The sequence below is a fragment of the Phocoena sinus genome, chromosome 1 (assembly GCF_008692025.1).
Source record: "Phocoena sinus isolate mPhoSin1 chromosome 1, mPhoSin1.pri, whole genome shotgun sequence".
Classification (NCBI taxonomy): Eukaryota; Metazoa; Chordata; class Mammalia; order Artiodactyla; family Phocoenidae; genus Phocoena; species Phocoena sinus.
This window is the reverse complement of record NC_045763.1, coordinates 61084645-61103043: the sequence shown is the minus strand read 5'-3', so window position 1 is coordinate 61103043 and position 18399 is coordinate 61084645. Positions and strand designations below refer to the sequence as shown.

Genomic DNA, 18399 nt, shown 5'->3' with positions numbered 1-18399 from the left:
CTCAATTTTATTCCATTGATCTGTATGTCTATCCTGTGCCAGTACTACACTATCTTGATTACCATTGCTTTGTACTAAGTTCTGAAATTGGGAAGTGTAAGTCCTACTTTATTTTTCTTTCTTGGGTTTGTCTTGGCTATTCTGGGTTTCTTGCAATCGCATACAAATTTTAGAGTCAGCTTGTTAATTTCTACAAAGAAGTCAGCTGGGTTTCTGATAGGGATTACATTGAATCTAGATCAGTTTATGGAATATCACCATCTTAGTTTTTTTAATCAAAAAGTCAATAAATGTATATGGTAAAAAAAAATTCAAGCAATATACAAGAACATACAATGAAAAATAAATCTATTTGTCACAGTAGTCCCCTCCCAAGAGACATCAGCCTCTCTCTTTACAGTCTCCTTGATGCTGATTATTAAAAGTAGCTCTTTGGAAAGTGTTGAGAATATTCTATTTCAATATGTAATCATGCTAATATACATGTATATTTAAAAAATAATGCTGGGTTTTGTTGCTGGTTTAATATGTCTCTCTGCTGATGTAATTTGGCAATATATATTACATATCTTTTAAAGTGACATAACCAAATCACTAGGGAACTTCTAAATACGGAAGCATTTCACTTGGTATTAATATTTTTCTTGGTGTCTTTTATTTCTATTTGATATTCTGTCATTTATTCTGTGCTAATTCTGTAAATAAAATATTTATATGATATGTATTTGTGTGGAAAATAATCACTTAATAATTATTGATTAATGAATAACTGATGAGCTTAATGCAAGAGAAATACACTTGGTATTATTCAACAAATGTTCACTAAATGCCTACTGGGTTGAAGCAAGATCAAGGATACTACTGATTTTTTTTTTTTTTTTAATGTTCTTTTGGCAAGCCTCTGCTCTTAACATATGAATACTAGGACTGTTTTATCGTTTTTGCATCGCTAAAAATTAATAGTCTTATTTTATTTCTGTCTAGATTGCTGAAGTCTCTTTTGCCAAAAAATCACAAAGCTGTCTCTTTTAAATGTGTATGACTTTTGTTTGTTTTGTTTTTTATGCCATATTATGACAGTGTGAAACATTAAACAGTCTCTGGAGATTAGTGAAAGGGTTGATTGTATGTAAATGTGTAAGTAGGTATGCATGTTAGGAAATATCTATTTAAAATAAAGTCTTAATTTGCTAAGAAAGATATTAATGTGAGTAATGTACCAAAAACTTACTTGACTATGCAAATTGCCAGATTTTAAATGATTGGGGATAATCAGCTTCATAGTATCCTAAACTGAAAAGATAGGCAGATGCCTATTTGGTAGAAATTTTGGGGAAATAATACTTTTTCTTTGTTAACAAATTCCTTCATTAGAAGTAATACCATATTATTTTTGCTTAAGAGGAAGGATTGCTTGTCATTGTTTCCTCTGAGACGTTGTAGTTATTCTTTATTCTTTCCTACTCCTAAATTTTCTTATGGTAGGATTTATTAAAATATTTTGAACTTTATTTCTATTAAATAAAGATTAAATTCTAGATCTAGATTTGAGATATTGGAAATAAAGCATATGAAAAGATATTTTTACCAGTAATATCTATCAATAGAAATCATGTAAACTATTTTTAAGTATTTTTAAGAATTTTAAAAATGACTTTGCAGTATAAATATTGGTTTTTATATAACTTTTCTTTTGCCAGATGATGGACCTAGCCAAAGTGATTCTGTTACTGAGACTGCCATGACACTACCAAGTGAATCTAGAGTCAATGTACACGCCATCATCACATTAAAAATATTAGACTATAGGTATGTAATTCATTTTTTTAAATGTTGCAAAACACATAGGAAACTTTCAGAAATAATCCTTCAGAAAAATTGGTGAAGAATTCTTCAGAGTGCATTAGTACTTAGAATAATAGCAATTGCAAAAACAGTGATGAGATAAAAGCATATTAAAAGTACAGTGCACTGAAATGCCCACTCCTTAGGTGATTTGTGTTGATTAGGCTTAAGAGATAGATAAATGGTCGTTAATAGTAAAATTTTTATAATAAAGAACATTTTATTATTATAAAAAATAAGAGTGATAGTATTCATTGGTAATAAAATTTTCTGACTCAGTTACCAACATCCAGAGAGAATTTTATATTGGAGGGGTTCCTATATTGGTAACTAAAAAATAAGTATCATTTATTTAATGAACACCTCAAGCAGGCAAAGCGTGAGAGGTTGTACTCTGTTTATATATTTGAGTACAAGTCAAATAATATGTCATAATAATGTGCTCTGGTAGCACATATGATAAACCTGAAATAATTACAATGTTGGTATATAAACTGAGGCAGAAGCCTAATAATTTTTATATACTATGGGTGTGTGTTCGATTGGAGAAAGAAGATACCTAGGCAGAGATTGGAAGTGGTTGTCAAGTATTCTTCAGTACTATCTAAGGCAACAATGATAAAAACAACCAATACTGTCAAAACTCTTGCAGTGATTAGCTCATGTCTGGGTATTGTAATGAAAATAAAAAAGAATACAGACTCAAGTTAGATAGTGACTGGGTTTGTTCAGTTACCCACACAGCCAGCATTAATTTCTGGCCTCTTTTCCTTAATGTATCAGTAGGTACCACCTGCTGAGCAGTTAAGATTCAGTCTCTGTTTCAGATTTGTTATGTTACATTCACATAGAAATCACTACCCTAAAACACCTTCCTTCTTTGACACTGTAACACAGGGTAGTACTCTTCCCTACTTGTAGTTGTGTCCTTCTTCTCATAGCATAACATAGCAATTTAGCATGTCTTATCTTACATATAATATATCCATTTATTCAGTAGGTATTTTTGGAGTCTACTGGGTATGTATCAAATTCTATGCTAGGTGTTGTAATACACTGAATGATCAGACACACTTGATTCCTGCCTCGGAATTTCTTAGCTTAAAATTCCTTTTATCTCTGGCTTCCATTCTCTCCACCCTGCATGGATATGATTTATTGAGTTTCTATTCTGTTGGACATTGTACTGGGTATTTCACATATGCTCTTGCTTTTAATCATTTAAAAAATCTATAAAGTAGTATTGATACAACTTTTTTTTGGTGGGGTATAATCATTCCCATCCTTTAAAGGTACAGATGTCACAAAAGCATAATGAAGATAGCGCTTAAGACCGTACATCTTAAATTGTTTTGATTCGAAATTTATTGTAATTTGTTTTCCTTGGAGTCTTCAATTGGACAGGAGTATCCTATTTAAAATATAAGTTATTTCCCAATCTTAAGGCATAAATGCCTTCAACTAAAGTTTTAAACGTAGCATAAATCTTCAAAGTTTAATTTGAATAAATCAGTTTCCCATGACTTGAGCATTTCTGATGGAAAAGATAGAAGTGCTCCATCTGTACAGCAGAAAATGGGTCCTGAAAGTAAAAGTGGAAGGCATAATAACAGTGAAATCTAGGCTTTTCATCATTTTTTTTTACCTTTTATCTTTCTGTATACTGTATGCTTTTTTTATACAGTTCTCCCATAACACACATTATATGTAATATTGTTTTCTTGCTCATACAATCATTCGACATTCCATTGAAGATTCCTTTAAGTGGATGAGATTAGGCATTAAAAATTGTAAAAGAATAACATAAGCGTAACAGCTAATTATAACATCAAACTGTTAAATCTGCAAACGTCAGTTCTACTAAACTTTCATTTAAGATTAAATTTATATTTTATTGAAAATATAACTGAACATTTTAATGAAAAGGAAATGTATTTATGTTTATATTTGCAAAAAATCTGACATAAATAACAGTGACTAATTCTTCAGATTCTAATTTCATAGAACTGAGGATTAAGGAAGGTAAATTACAAAGCTTATTTTATTAATGGAAGAACCAGGAATAGTTTAATCCAAGGCCACTACCCTGTGTACCTTTTCACATGCTAAATGAGAGAGAAATTGGTTTAGGTTATGAGAAAACTAGTTTAGTACAGTGTTGAACTTTTAAAAATGATTGTTGTCTTATAGTTAACTATATACCCAAAGAAAGTTGAGAGCTAACCTCTGTTAGAGATTTTTAAGAAAAGGGGTGAGAACAGTTCTTTAAATTATACATTTAGTTTTCTACTCTGAGGTAGAGGAATCTATTTACTTTTCCTTTACTGTATGACTTTTGGACATCTTAGGCTCTGAAGATATCTCTCTGTTTTTATTCCCATTGAGTATATGACTACACAGAAGGTGTGGCACAAAGTGTTATGACACAATATGTTGTCTGAATTCCTAACAGTTAACATTTTGTGGGTTGGCAGGTTTTTTTAGCATTTTTTACAGAACTTCATAATCAACTACCTTGAAAAATCTCCTTATGAAATCTTTAAAGGCCTTTAAAATGAAAAGCAATAATCATATCTTTCCAGATTGCTAAGAATGATGCATTTTAAACCATTTTTCATTTAGTGATAAACAAACAACTTTGATTCCTGATGAAGTGTTTGATGCAGTAAAAAGTAACATTATCACTTCTGTTAACTTCAGTAAGAATCAGCTATGTGAAATTCCCAAAAGGTAAGAACTGTTCGTGATGCTATTTCTGTTAAGTTGTGAATCATTCTCAGTTGTACTTGCATCTTAGTTGCAAGAATAATTATTTGTCATAGTTTTTTAATTAAAAAGTATATGTAAAAGTTCTTACATTGTTAATATTTGAGGGATGTGGTAAAATTTACTTAAGTATTCTCTGAGACACTTTTAACATTGGTTTTGAGAGATAGATAGGTTAAAACTTTCTTTTTCATTTACATTTTAAACTTGGAAAATAGATATTAGAATTATTAAAAATACTTTTTTCCTATATAGTGAAATATCAGAGGAAAGTTTTAAGAGATCATCTAAAGCCAATTTCATGTAGATTAATAGGAATTTGGGGCTTTATGTTAATGAATTGCCAAGCCAGTGAATTTTTCCACTGATAGTAAAAGCAAAATTGACAACTCTGTTAACATTTTCCTCCTAGAAAAGGATTCTTCATTTACAAACATTAGAAATCATTTGCATTGTACTTTGTACTGTTTAATACATCTCTCTGGATGTTAATTATAGCACAATCTTTAGGTTTTGAGAGAATATTAGTTTAGTATAGTGTTGAACTTCTAAAAATGATTGTTATCTTGCCATTAACTATATACCCAAAGAAAGTTGACAAATAGCCTTGCAATTAAAATAGCAGTATGGGAGACAGGATAGGGTAATCATAAAGAATTTGGGCAATAGAGTCAGTTGCTTGTATCTATATCCCAGATCTATGAGCTTTGTGGCTTTGGGCAGGTTAACTAGCTTCTCTTAGTTTCCTCAGTTGTGAAGTAGAGATAATAATAGACCTATTTATAAGAATTAAATTAAATGACATATCCACTTAAAGCATTTAACCAGTGCCTAGCACTTAATAAATACTTAAGTACTTAAAAAAAAAGAAAAAAAAAAAAGATGATATATTGGGGAAATTTCATCTGACTGCCCAAAATTTTTTTAGATGGCTTAAAATTTTTAAAAAGTCAGACAAACTATTACTTACTTTCTATTTACAGAGAATAGTTTGAGGAATGTAGATCTTGAAAGATGATAACTTTAAGAGATTCTACTGAGAAAGGAGATCTAGTTCAACTTCTTTTTCTCTCTTGTTTAAAGTGTTCAGAAGGTATTTGATAGAATAGTTGAACATTTAGATTGGCTCTTAGATAGGACAAGTTTACCTTAGGGATCCTAGATCAAACAAGCTGATTGGGGATGAAGATGGAAGGAGTTAAAAGATATTATGTTATTGCTTACTTTCTCATTTTATCCCACAGTCTGATTATTTTTATGCAAAACCGTATGCTATTCTGTTACCACAGTTATTTCGTCATGTTTTTTTCACAAGCCACAAAATTGATTGCAAAAATAATACTTATTTATAAAATATTGGACTAAATGAAGAGACAGGTAATTTATGGTCTCATCACTGATTTATTCTATTGACTTCCTGGCATATTTTATTTCAAGCTGCTACCCATTTAGAATTATACATATAATTCGTATCTTGACTGGTTTATTTGTCATAAACATTTTCCCATGTTGTAAACAATACTTTAAAAATGTAATTTATCTATATACCATAAGCTTGATTGTGAATAAAACATTGTATCTCTAAACCAAATTTTCAGCAGAATTACTAAATCAGAGTATGGCTCTTGATACGTAAGTCCAAAAGCTTTCCAAAAAAGTTTTATCAGTTACATATCCAGACTCATGGTATCTTTGATGATGGTATCTTTCACTTTTAATCTTCTTTAGCACAGCATTTGATATTCTTTCTTTCTTTTTTTTTTTCTTTGCTAATATGATAGACAAAAATGATTTACAGTTCAACTTTTGTTTTTTGGCAAATCATATGTAACATCTCTTGTTCTTAAATTAATATTGTACTTTCAAACTACTAAGTTTGATCAGGTTTACTTAGAAGTATTTAATTCTTCCTCTCTAAGTATTTGGCTTAAGTTGCTTAGTAGTAACACTTAGCAAACCTAGGAATTAACTTACTGTTTTCTTGCAATCATGATTAAATGATAATTTAGATAAGAGATACTATACTTTTAAAATGTTGCTATATCATATTTAAAAAGCATTTTGATGTATCAGATACTTCTGGTACTTAGATGGTTTTATATTATGGAGTCTAAAACAATAACTACGATGTTACAGAATATATGTCTGACAATTTATTTTATGGATTCAAGTCACAGATATAGTATAAACATTGCCTAGATTGAATTTTTTTTGTCCATAATTGGTTTAAATATAAACTGAATGGTTTCTTAAACTTCAATCTACATTTAAGGTCAAATAGAAATTCTTGGACAGATAATATTATGGCTATTTTTAAAAACCTATTTTTATCAGTTACACATCCAAACTGATTGCAATTTTTATGAGAAAAGTAACAGTTACAAAAATCTTAATTAGCAAAAATAATGTAAGATTTTTTTCCTCTATAGTCTGCTTGTAGTTTTGAAGTTCTGACAGTGAATTCAAATAGTATTAACATTTAAAAATTATTTTTGTTTCAGGATTGTGGAACTGAAAGAAATGGTTTCTGATGTCAATCTCAGTTTTAATAAGCTTTCCTTTATATCCTTGGAATTATGTATGCTTCAAAAATTAACCTTTATAGATCTCAGGTATTTATTGATACTGTTGCTTCCCTTTTTAAAAAATTATTTTTTATTTATTTATTTTATTTATTTATTTTTGGCTGCATTGGGTCTTCGTTGCTGTGTGTGGGCTTTCTCTAGTTGTGGCGAGTGGGGACTACTCTTTGTTACGGTGTGTGGGCTTCTCATTGCGGTGGCTTCTCGTTGTGGAGACAGGCGCGTGGGCTTCAATAGTTGTGACTCGTGAGCTCTAGAGTGCAGGCTCAGTAGTGTGGCCCACGGGCTTAGTTGCTCTGCAGCATGTGGGATCTTCCCGGACCTGGACTTGAACCTGTGTTCCCTGCACTGGCAGGCAGATTCTTAACCACTGTACCACTGGGGAAGCCTTGCTTCCCTTTTTTAATAATAACTTATCTTTGTGTTTTACCTAACTTTTGCCCTTTCCCTCATGTTTTTCTAAGAAAAGAAATTGGTCTTTAGTTTATTAATAACATTTTAGGAGAAATCTGTAATTAAGCATTTAGGAAATATTTTAATCAGATGTCATCTGAAGGTAATTTACAAGTTATGTGACAAGACAAAATTACTTAAAATTTTAGAAAATATTAATACATTATTTAGATTCATGCTTAGGCAAAATTACAGATAGCACATGGAAAGTGTTTGCTTCACATTGTTTCTTTTTTAGCATAAAACCGTCAAAACCCTATGCTGGCACAGCAGCTAGCATGACTTCTCTCAAAAAGAACCTGTTTGGTTTCAAAATATTATATTAACCATGCAAGGCAAGAAATAAAGAAAAAGAACACTATGAGTGGCAATAAAAAGAAAAGAAACTATTTAAGGCTCTACAGAGGTAATAGGAAGTTTAGTTTAAATATGTCCTAAGTTGAAGTGACAGGATCAGAAGTGTCACAGTTTTTTGGGGGTAATAATAGGTATTTCAGGGTTAGACAGTCATTTATTTTCTTGGGCTTTAAAACTTAATTTGTAAAATATGTTTCTATTACCTGGGCTTCTTACTGTTCATGTGTTGTTATTTTTAGCTGCTCTTGCTTTGCTCAAACAATAAATTACAATAAGCTATTTATATCTGTTTGAAGATTTATTCTTCCTGTAGAGACAAAATTTTTTTTATGGGATTAAAGCAAATATACTAATAACTCTGCTCCTGCTAAATGCGGAATTGCTTCTGTTTTACAGGGGCAATTACACTGGCAAAACAGTTTAAAACCTCATTTTAGTTCAGTATTAATAGAACAATGAGAATAAATTCCTGCCTCCATTGGTGCTCACTTTATTTTTCATCCCATTCTCGTGTGTGTGTGTGTGTGTGTGTGTGTGTGTGCGCGTGTGTGTATGTGTACGCGCTCATGCCTCTGTCTATAACTATACCTGGAAATTTCTAATTAAGTGACTAAAATACGCCTTTATGTTTGCTATCAGTAGGTATAAGACTCCAGGAAAAGATAGAAACCATCATTGTGTTATTCAGCACAAATTAATAAAGGCAATAACTGGAGAAAAGTACAGAGAAAAGAAAAAACAACATATGTTGAGTTGAGAAAGTGTGACTCATATATTAGGCTTGACTTCTGAATGCAAAGATATAGGTTAGAGAAAATTATTCAATTGTGATAGATAACCATCTAGTTGGATATAACTTTTTCACAAATATTTTCTATTATTAGTACTTATACGGCCTCTAGAGTGCTTCTACCTTCTTGTTAACCTTTCTTCTAAAATTGTTCCTAGATCTTTTCAGTAGTAAATGAGATTCCCTTTACTGCTGTGTTTTATTGTAAGATCTTAAAAAATTACACACTGTGCAAATTGAAATTCTAAACTTAGAGTAGAAATGGACTTACTTAATACTTATGTAGTAGAAAGCACCAAGTTTCTAAATATATAGAATCTCTTTAGTTTCCTGTTTCACCTTTTTCATGTAATTTTTCAGTTGTTCTTGGAGTAGAATTTAATGTCTATATGTGAAATATTTCTATTAATCAAATATTTATAATACTTGTGATATCAAATAATGTAGTATTTATAAGCATAACCGAAAGGGCTCTGGCTGTGGAAAGTATTGTTGATTGCAGTTTGAAGGAGATAAGGAATTAGTTTACAGTGTTTACCCTGTTAAATCTATTATTAAAGAGTTAACTGCAGTATCAGTTGGTTGCACATTGCCATTAGGATTTGGCACATTAATCAAATACTTGAAGCAGCTGACCGATTCAGAATTCTCAGGACACAGCCTTAATGAAATCAAGAATTGACAAACTGAGCTACATAAATTTTTGTCTGGTCAACATTTTAATTATAAACTAAAGTTGTACGGATTTTCAAACTTTGTAAATCATCTTTTTTCTCTCTAATTTAGGAATAATTTTTTAAATTCTTTGCCTGAAGAAATGGAATCATTGATAAGACTACAAACAATCAACCTTTCCTTTAATAGGTAAGAAACAGAACAGACAAATCTGAATAACAATTTTCTGTGGAAAATTTGTAGGTCTTACTAGAGAATACAACTAAAAGAACCAAATAAACAAAAAGGCCCTATATGTTTTCTTTATTTAAATATCCAGGTTTATTTTCACTTAGTTCTACTTAGAATTAAAAGTGATGTTGCTTTTTTAGAATTTTCACAACTGATGTCTAGTAGATTTTTTGTTTCTTTTAACCATTTTAAGAAACCTGTAAGCTAGTAGGAAGACAAATATGCAAATAAATAATTCTAATCACTGTAGTGGAAGCACAGTGCATAGACATAAGTGTTTCCAGAGATTACTTGAAGGTAGAGGAGGTAGCTCTGAAACTGAGGCTTGGAACATAGACATTTGCCAGGCACACAGGGATATGGCATCCCGTGTAGAGCAAATAGCATATACTAAGGCACAAGGATGTGAGAAAATGATGGGACACGTCAAGAAGTTCAATATGGCTAGGACCATAAAGTGGGAAAGTAGAAGAGTGGAAGTCACAAATGAAGTTGGGTGTGTAAGCAGTAGCCAGCCCTTTAAGAGCTTTTTATGCCCAGTGAAATTTAGATTTTATTCTGTAAACACTATGAAGATACTACTAATAATTAAGAATAGCTAGTATTTATTGGGAACTTATTTATTAATATTTATTATCTGCTGACTCCGGACCAAGTACTTTACATGTATTACCTCATTTAATTCTCACAAAAGCCCTACATGGTAGGTTCTGTTATTATGTCCATTTAGAAATCGAGGATTAGGAATTAAGTAACTCACTTAAGGTTCACATAGATTATAGAGCTGGGGTTTGAGCCCAGGTGTTTTGACTCTAGAAGTTGGGCTCTTAACAACTATGTTATATTGTTTCCTATGGTGAAAGTTGATTCTGGTAACAATATAAATATTAGTAGCTATCATTTAATATATTAGAGATACTATACCAAGGTCTTCAAGTATATAAGTTTAGTACTATTATTATTCCTCATTTACAGATGAGGAACCTAAGGCACAGTGATGTTAAAATATTGCCTATTTAAGTTTTTGTTCCGTCTACTCTATTATTTGTGTTTTCTCGTGTAGGTTATACCACTGTTGTCATTATTTTAAAATATATGCACTTCTCAGATTTCTTCTAATTTTTATTTTTGAATTGATTCTCTATTGAGCTATCAATTGCATTGTTAATTAATGTCTTTTGGGGAGATGGCAAAACCTAACCCTAACTTCTGTGTTAACTGGTGAGCTACATCTTTTTTAATTAGCTTGTTTATGGGTTGTGCGGGGGAAAAAGAGGACATACTATTTAGGGTGGTTTGGTCCATCTGTACTCCTTGTTATTGATTCTCCGATCCCTCTAATTTCAAAGGTGCCTTGAGTTTACTGTTCATTATTGCTTTTTTTTTTAAACATCAAGGCAGCAAAGGAAGGGCAGTATGGGGAAGTGAAAAGTCCAACTATAAAGCTTTCTTTCAGCTCATCCTTGTCTTTTCTAGTTGAGGCAGCAGTTTGCCTCACACTAAGACCAAACTAGCTTCTGTCCCCCAAAAGATCCTCAGGGATTTTGTGTTAATTACTGAGAATTGCTCTGAGAGCCATAAGCTTTCCCATCTGTCTTGTGGCATCTTCAGGGCTGCTTTGGGTGAGAAAGCCAGCAGCCTATAGTAGTTTTGTCATTTTTTCAAAAACCAAAATGAGTGTATTTTTGGTTGCTGAAAAAATGACAAAACTAGTCAGTTTCGAAGCTTAAGTCAAAGCAAAGTATAAATCTCTAACTTTTACTTAAGATATTGGCAGTGATTCTCTTTCATAAGAAGTAAAAGTGAACTAAGGAAGAAAACCTACATGGAGGCATTATACTGAGAGCATTTCAGGAAGATTTCCTTGTCTCCTGAATGAGAAAAGAAAAACATAGGAGAATTTACTCCAAACTTTTGTTTGATTTTATACATTAAATAGAAACTGTTACAAGTGTGTCCACTTAACATAAATTTCAAAGTTTCCAGAATTAATCCAGTTTAAAATTTTTTTCTGAAAAATTTAAATCCAGAACTTATACCAAATATTAAAAACTTACATTAAGAAAACTTTATCTCATGGTATCAAACTTAGGACCATCTATTTGAAGGAATGATTTTGCTTCTGATTCTAATATATTTAGGTGTTCTGTTCATATTCTTATAGGTTCAAAATACTACCTGAAGTTCTGTATCGAATTCCCACACTTGAAACAATTTTGATTAGTAATAATCAGGTTGGATCTGTGGACCCTCAGAAAATGAAGACAATGGAAAATCTGATTACATTGGACCTTCAAAATAATGACCTCCTACAAATTCCACCAGAGCTCGGTAATTGTGTGAACTTAAGGTAAATGCACCATTCTACTAAGTTTTTCCATTCGATTTGTTGAAGGGTTATTTTTTTGTTTTGTTTTGTTTTTGTTTTTTGAGGTACTCTTGCAGGCAAGTTGAAATAAAAAATTTAATGTCCCATTAAAAATAACAGGTAACAAAACTCCGAATCCCAATTCTGTTTTTCAAATGTTACCAAATATATTTTTTAGTTTTTTTTATACAGTATGTATATGTGTAAATACAGCAATTGATTGTTTCTAGTGATACTTTTCTCATCACTATGTATGTGTATAATCTGAAACTCTACTGCATAAAAATGTCAAGGAAATATAAATTCCTTAGGTGTGCATATAAGTTTTTTCAATATCTGATTACAGACTACTACCATTTTTTCAAGGCCAGCATGGTCTTTCTTACTCTGTGTTTGCTGTTACCTCAGCCTCAAGTGCCTTTACCCTGCTTTTATCAGTAATCAACCTAATTATTACCTTTGAAAACCTTTCCGATATTCCAGGCAGTTAGTCCCTTCTCTGATTTCCCATCCTGCTTTATTTGGACTCATTTATACCATTTCTTTGTCCTCCTTTGGAAGAGTTACCCCAGTACCTAGACCATAGTAAGCACCTAATAAGTGCTTGTTAAGTGAATGTAAAGAGAATTTGAGACATGAACAGAAAGCCCAGTAGTTAACAGAATGTGTCAGAAAAATTTAATTATTGAAAACTGCATATGATGGTTTAGCATATTTTACTTTACTAGAGTGGCACTAGTATCTTTCTCTGGTACCTCACAATACTGAATTATAGAAGACAAGTAAGTTGATTATTGTTATGTGCAATAGTTGTATTCTATAAAGTCTCCATGAACACCAAATTAGTAAATACTAAACCATTACTCTCTAGGGGAAATAACAGAGTTAGGCTCTTTCAAGCCTCTGGTCATGTTTTCATCAGCCAGCCAACATATAACCTTGTGTTATGTGTGTTTCTGTATTAAGATGCCTTATTTAATATTGTTGATTCATTAATATTGAGCTATGGCCAAACAGCACTGTGATTTATGCCTGAATGAAGCTTATCTAACATACATATCTTCTGTGTAAGATACATGACATCCTTCTTGTGCTTAGAAAAACTAGACAACACTTCAGCATTACGCTTGCAGGCCATATTAAACAGTGAAATCACCAAGAAAAGGTACAATAATACAAAAAATGTTGCACTGAATAGACCATGGAAGGAACATTTGTTTACAGTATGGGAACTGAAACAAAAAAGGCAGAGTGTCACCTTGTTTGAGCTCAATTGGGAATGTGCCTGTCAAGTGACTCAAATTTTTTGCTGCTCTGTGCATGTCCAAAATGACCTTCAAAATGCCACATATATTGATTTGGGGGTTACTGCTAAATTTTAGTGAATAGGCAAATTAGCAAATTTTGAGTCTGTTTGAGTAATGAAGATTGACTGTAATTAACTTTTTTTCTATAAATTAAGAAAATCATTCTTTAAAATAATTCCCAAGGTACAGGAATATTTGAAGATATAATTTAGATCTGTGGTATAATATGTTGTGAATCCTTTGACTTTTATTTACATAAACTTAATGAAAATTAATATAAAAGTCTCTATCTTATAATTTAAGATATTTCATTAATTAATTAAAGAAACAAATCAACCAGCACTTAGATCTTAAACTGAACCTCATTTCAGAACATTTAAAATAGATTTTATATATGTGTCTGGTCAAGGGAAGGAGTATGAGGGCAGACGTGTTAATGTTCCCAGTGTGGAAAAGGATATATCGACTATGTTATAGTCTTTGGTATGAGTATTTGTCAGTTTGCTCATTCTAACACTTGTATAAATATAATTCACCCATTTAGTATATGGTCATTATAGGATTGAGAAGGTGATGGGTAAAATGATGGTTCATATCGCAGCTCTTCTGTTTAATAGCTGTGTGATCTTGGACAAGCCTTTCTTACCTTCCTGAACTTGTGTTTCATTATCTATGAAATAGAAATATTAATGGTGCCTACATCACAGGGTTGTTAAGATAATGAAGAGAGTCAGTGAATGTAAGTTACTTAGAACAATACCTTTCACATAATAAGTATTCATTTAATGTTGTTTCAGTCATTATTGTAGTTAAAATTCCAGTTGTTTTAATGCTTAGATTTGAAAAGGGACAAATTTTTAAAAACACACAAATTTTACTTATAAAATAGCAAATGAAATTAGAAGAAAAGCCTCCCTAATGGAAAATGTTTTAAATTCTTAATTTCTCTCCTTTGTATAGGACATTGCTACTAGATGGAAATCCGTTCCGCGTTCCTCGAGCAGCCATATTAATGAAAGGAACAGCTGCTATTCTGGAATATTTGAGAGACCGAATTCCTACTTAAGTTGGAGTTGTTACATAATCTTGGTCATGTTAATTCTTAGAGTTCTTAGATTGATAACTAACATATTTCTAAGGTATCATGTACATTTATAATGGTGTAACTACGTATAGTGTTCATACATTTGCTCTGAATGTTTTGCATAAGATTTATCCTCACTTTCATTCCCTTATAACACAGCAAACAGTTTCTTCAGAAGTGAATTTTTATTTATCACAGTTCAATATTTTTATAATGACAAAGCATTGTTGTAGAGGTGGGTTTTTTTTTCCCATTTCTGTTTGTGTTACGTATATTATGACCAATTGACTTGAATATGACCATCCAATTTCTACCTTTTTATTGGATATAAAATTGAATTGAATTTTATTTAATACTGTTCTTTGGCATTTAGAAAATAATAAGACTTTTCATTATCCATAATAGGACTTTTATGATGTGGTTGGTGTCAGTATAAGTTTCAAATTAATATTTACTGGCTTGTTTTTGTTTATATAGTTGAAATGTTTTTTCTAACCTTTTTTACATGTTTCATAAAATCATTTTGTCGGGGTTTCTAATGTCACAGAAATGCTACATAAGATATGGTTATTGGTGGAGAGAATAGTAAAAGTGTTGTTATAATTGCTCTCACAATTCTGAATTTAAGAATTGCAAAACAATTCTGGGTTTTGTTTTTTTTTAAGATGTTTTAGTGTTGTTTCCATACAGTAATCTAGTACTTCTAGATTCAACAAATTTAAAGAAACTGGATCTGCATATTTTTCCCTCAGAGTGTGAGCATTTAAAAAATACCTTTTGTTCTTTAAAAAAAGTACTGAAATTTTATTAATTTTTATGGATAACAGCAACAGAAAATAATAGCATATACTACATAGAAATCTTGAAATGTATTTTGTTTAAATACTTACTAAGCAGGTATTTGTATATATAATTACTCTGTTGATGTGTTCTAATCCATCCTGTGCCTTTTTTTAATTTCCAGGGTCTTAATTTTTAAATTTGCTTGTAGTCATGTGGTAATTTTCTAAAAGGGAATTTGTTATATTTGATAAAAATCAAATATAAACATTTATACCAAAAATATCAGAAGTAAGTAGGCTAGTCAGTCATTATAAAACATACTATGTGATTCTATTAAGTAACTAATCAATAGAATGTATATTAGTTTATATAAATAGATGGATGGATAGGTACGTAGGACGTAGGTAGGTAGATAGATAGACAGGTGGATGGATGGATAGATAGCTTTTGGATGATTGAGACATGCTCATATTATGAAAAAAATCATTGCTAATAAAGATAAATACTACGTGTTCATTAAAAAGTTACATTTTTCAAATATTGATTACAATGTTTATGTTTTTGGTTTAAAAGAAACATGCCCTTTTCATACAACAACTCTGTGGCTGCCTAAGAAATCTGCTTCGGTATTAAACAAAAGACATTTTACAATAAGGTGACATTTTATTATTTATACAATAAAGAGACTTTTATGTTATTCAAAACACTTTTTTAAATACTGAAAAAGTTGAGTACACCAAAGCCGAAAAATGGCTCTGCTATACACTGCACAGCATTATTTTAGTCCCTGTGTTTTGTATCTGTACAGAAAGCATCTTCAAAATGCATTCTAATCACATTGTACACCTTTACTGATTAGTGTCAATACGTAAAATAAAACTGGAGAATACAGCTTGCATTTGCAAATTAACTGACAAAGTAATTTCACTGATAAAGTAAATTTAAAATATAGATTCATAGGACTTCTTTGCACATAAAATGAAGCAGCTTTCAAGGTTGTCATGGTCTCATACTGCAAAAAACCATTAACTACATTCACAATCTATGTTAATAAAGTAGTAAATATGTCTTCATTCAGTTTTTATTTACATCAATATGTAATTCAACTAAAAAGTACTGTTAATTGTGATACAGTAAATTCTTTTTTAACACATACAAAAATGACAATTTTTGTATATAATTTGAGCTCAAAATCACGATTATCTCAAAATATTAATTACAATACAGCCATTTCAATTAAACATGTCATGATTTAACTTTTTATAAAATGGTAAAATTTGTTATTAAAGTAAGCAATTTGTTTTGAATTGGCTAGAGTTCACCCACGTAGAAAACCTTAAATGGTAAGAGGTGTTTCCAGCCCCCTCCCACCCGAATTTGTATACAGCCACCTAAGCTAGCAAAGAGACAGAAAAGGCCCCAATTTATAAAGATTAAGCCTCTTTTGCTATACCACTGTGGCTTGTTGTTTCTTCCATAAAAGCTTTACAAGGGTAGTGTCAATAAACTATGCAGTGAAATGCATGCATTAATATACAGTATGTCTGTAAAATGTAAGTGTTTACTCTAGTGCACATTAAAATGTTCACAAAGACTGCAAAAGAAGTCATAAATAAAGAAGCACTTACAAAGATCTACCAATTGCAAATTGTAAACTTGAAAATTACTTGATAATATAATGGAATTTCTTTGAAAACAGATCCCAATTCAAGTTCTTTCTCTGGCTAAAGGAGCTCTAGTTACTTGGCCTTAAGATGTCACTGTTTAGCTGCACATATGGTAGAGAAGTCAGATGTCATAAGAGAATATGAGTCTAGAGACTGTCTTCATTTTACTGAAATAGTGGCCCAATGTTGCATCACTGCTTAGGATTTTTTTTTAAACTTACAGAAGAGTGAAATATTTCACTAACTGAATTATATGACCTCAAATGAAAAATGGAAAATTTGTGTGTGTGTGCATATGTTTATCATATGGAAAAATATTAATATAAATAGGTGGAATTAGAGCTTCATTATACAGTAATAAAAAGATTATGCCCCAAAATAACTGAGGTCAAAAGAAATCAATTATCAAATAGTTTAGGAATGAGAGAATTTTCATGGATACTTAAAAATCCTAAAAACATAGTATCTAGTTTCTTTTTAATTCTTAACAAACCAATTAAAATTTAATCACTCTTTGTTTAGAATTGCTGTTAATTTAATATTTCTTCTCTGAATCAAAAGAGGCCATAGTTCATATTTATGGTTTACTTATATACAGCTGGGTGGGGTCATGCCCTTGGCTGGTTATAAAGTGGGAAAAATGAAAATACAGTACCTGCAAACCTTACTTTTTGCAAGATTGTTTTTGATGGTCTTTGAAATTTACAAACAGAATTCAGTAGATTTTTACCTCTGATGTTTCAACTAGGAAAAAATTCCTCTTTCATATGAAGACAGTGTCATTGTCCTTAAGCTTCCTTTAGTCCCTTCTATACACTGAGTACAGAGAGAAACTTGATTGGCTCTTGACACAAAAATATCTGGTTTATCTATCAATTATCTTTCTCGTGAATACTAAGGCTTGCATTTTTGAGGAGGAAAATGTAGTTGAGGATGTTAAAGGGAAATGCCTAAACACCATAAAGCAGTATTAAACATTTATTGCATTCCATTGACACTAGGTGTCATCAAAGCTAAAACCAAATTTTCTAGAGTAAAAATTAACATAAAACATTCCTTTCTGCCCTGAACAGATGCCTTTCCACATTCAAGATCAATAAGAGTCCTCTGAGTGGAAAGATTGCAAGTATTGAAAATAACATTTATTTTAGCAGTACATTCTGAAAATAAATTACCATAGCAAATATGGGAACTGCTTTATGTTCTATCTGCCTGAGAGTTTCATCTTGGTTTTCCTGTGGACTATTCAAAAAATTACATAAGATCTCCCGACTAAATAAGGGAAGGGGATTAGGGAGAGAAAGATACAAAGAAATATAATGTGATTTTTTTTTTCCCATTCATCAAATACTTTCACTAATCTAGCTATCATAAAGGTCAGTTGACCTGCATACCTGGGCATTATTTAACCTCATTACTTTACATGTGCAAAACAAGTGTGCAAAGAAAAACACCTATGTATGTCTATACAGAGACATAAAACCTGAGTCA

At 31.2% G+C, this 18399-nt stretch overlaps 1 protein-coding gene across 1 annotated transcript in view; it reads left to right on the top strand.

Moving 5' to 3' along the window:
- Nucleotides 1-15785, top strand: part of LRRC40 (leucine rich repeat containing 40) — a 57884-nt gene extending 42099 nt beyond the window's left edge. Inside the window, exons 10-15 of the mRNA XM_032610351.1 lie at nt 1701-1809; nt 4468-4575; nt 7113-7223; nt 9580-9657; nt 11864-12049; nt 14335-15785. Coding sequence (XP_032466242.1) covers nt 1701-1809; nt 4468-4575; nt 7113-7223; nt 9580-9657; nt 11864-12049; nt 14335-14440 — 698 coding nt within the window. The 3' untranslated portion in view covers nt 14441-15785. The remainder of the gene's footprint in view (nt 1-1700; nt 1810-4467; nt 4576-7112; nt 7224-9579; nt 9658-11863; nt 12050-14334) is intronic.
- The last annotated feature ends 2614 nt before the right edge of the window (nt 15786-18399 follow it).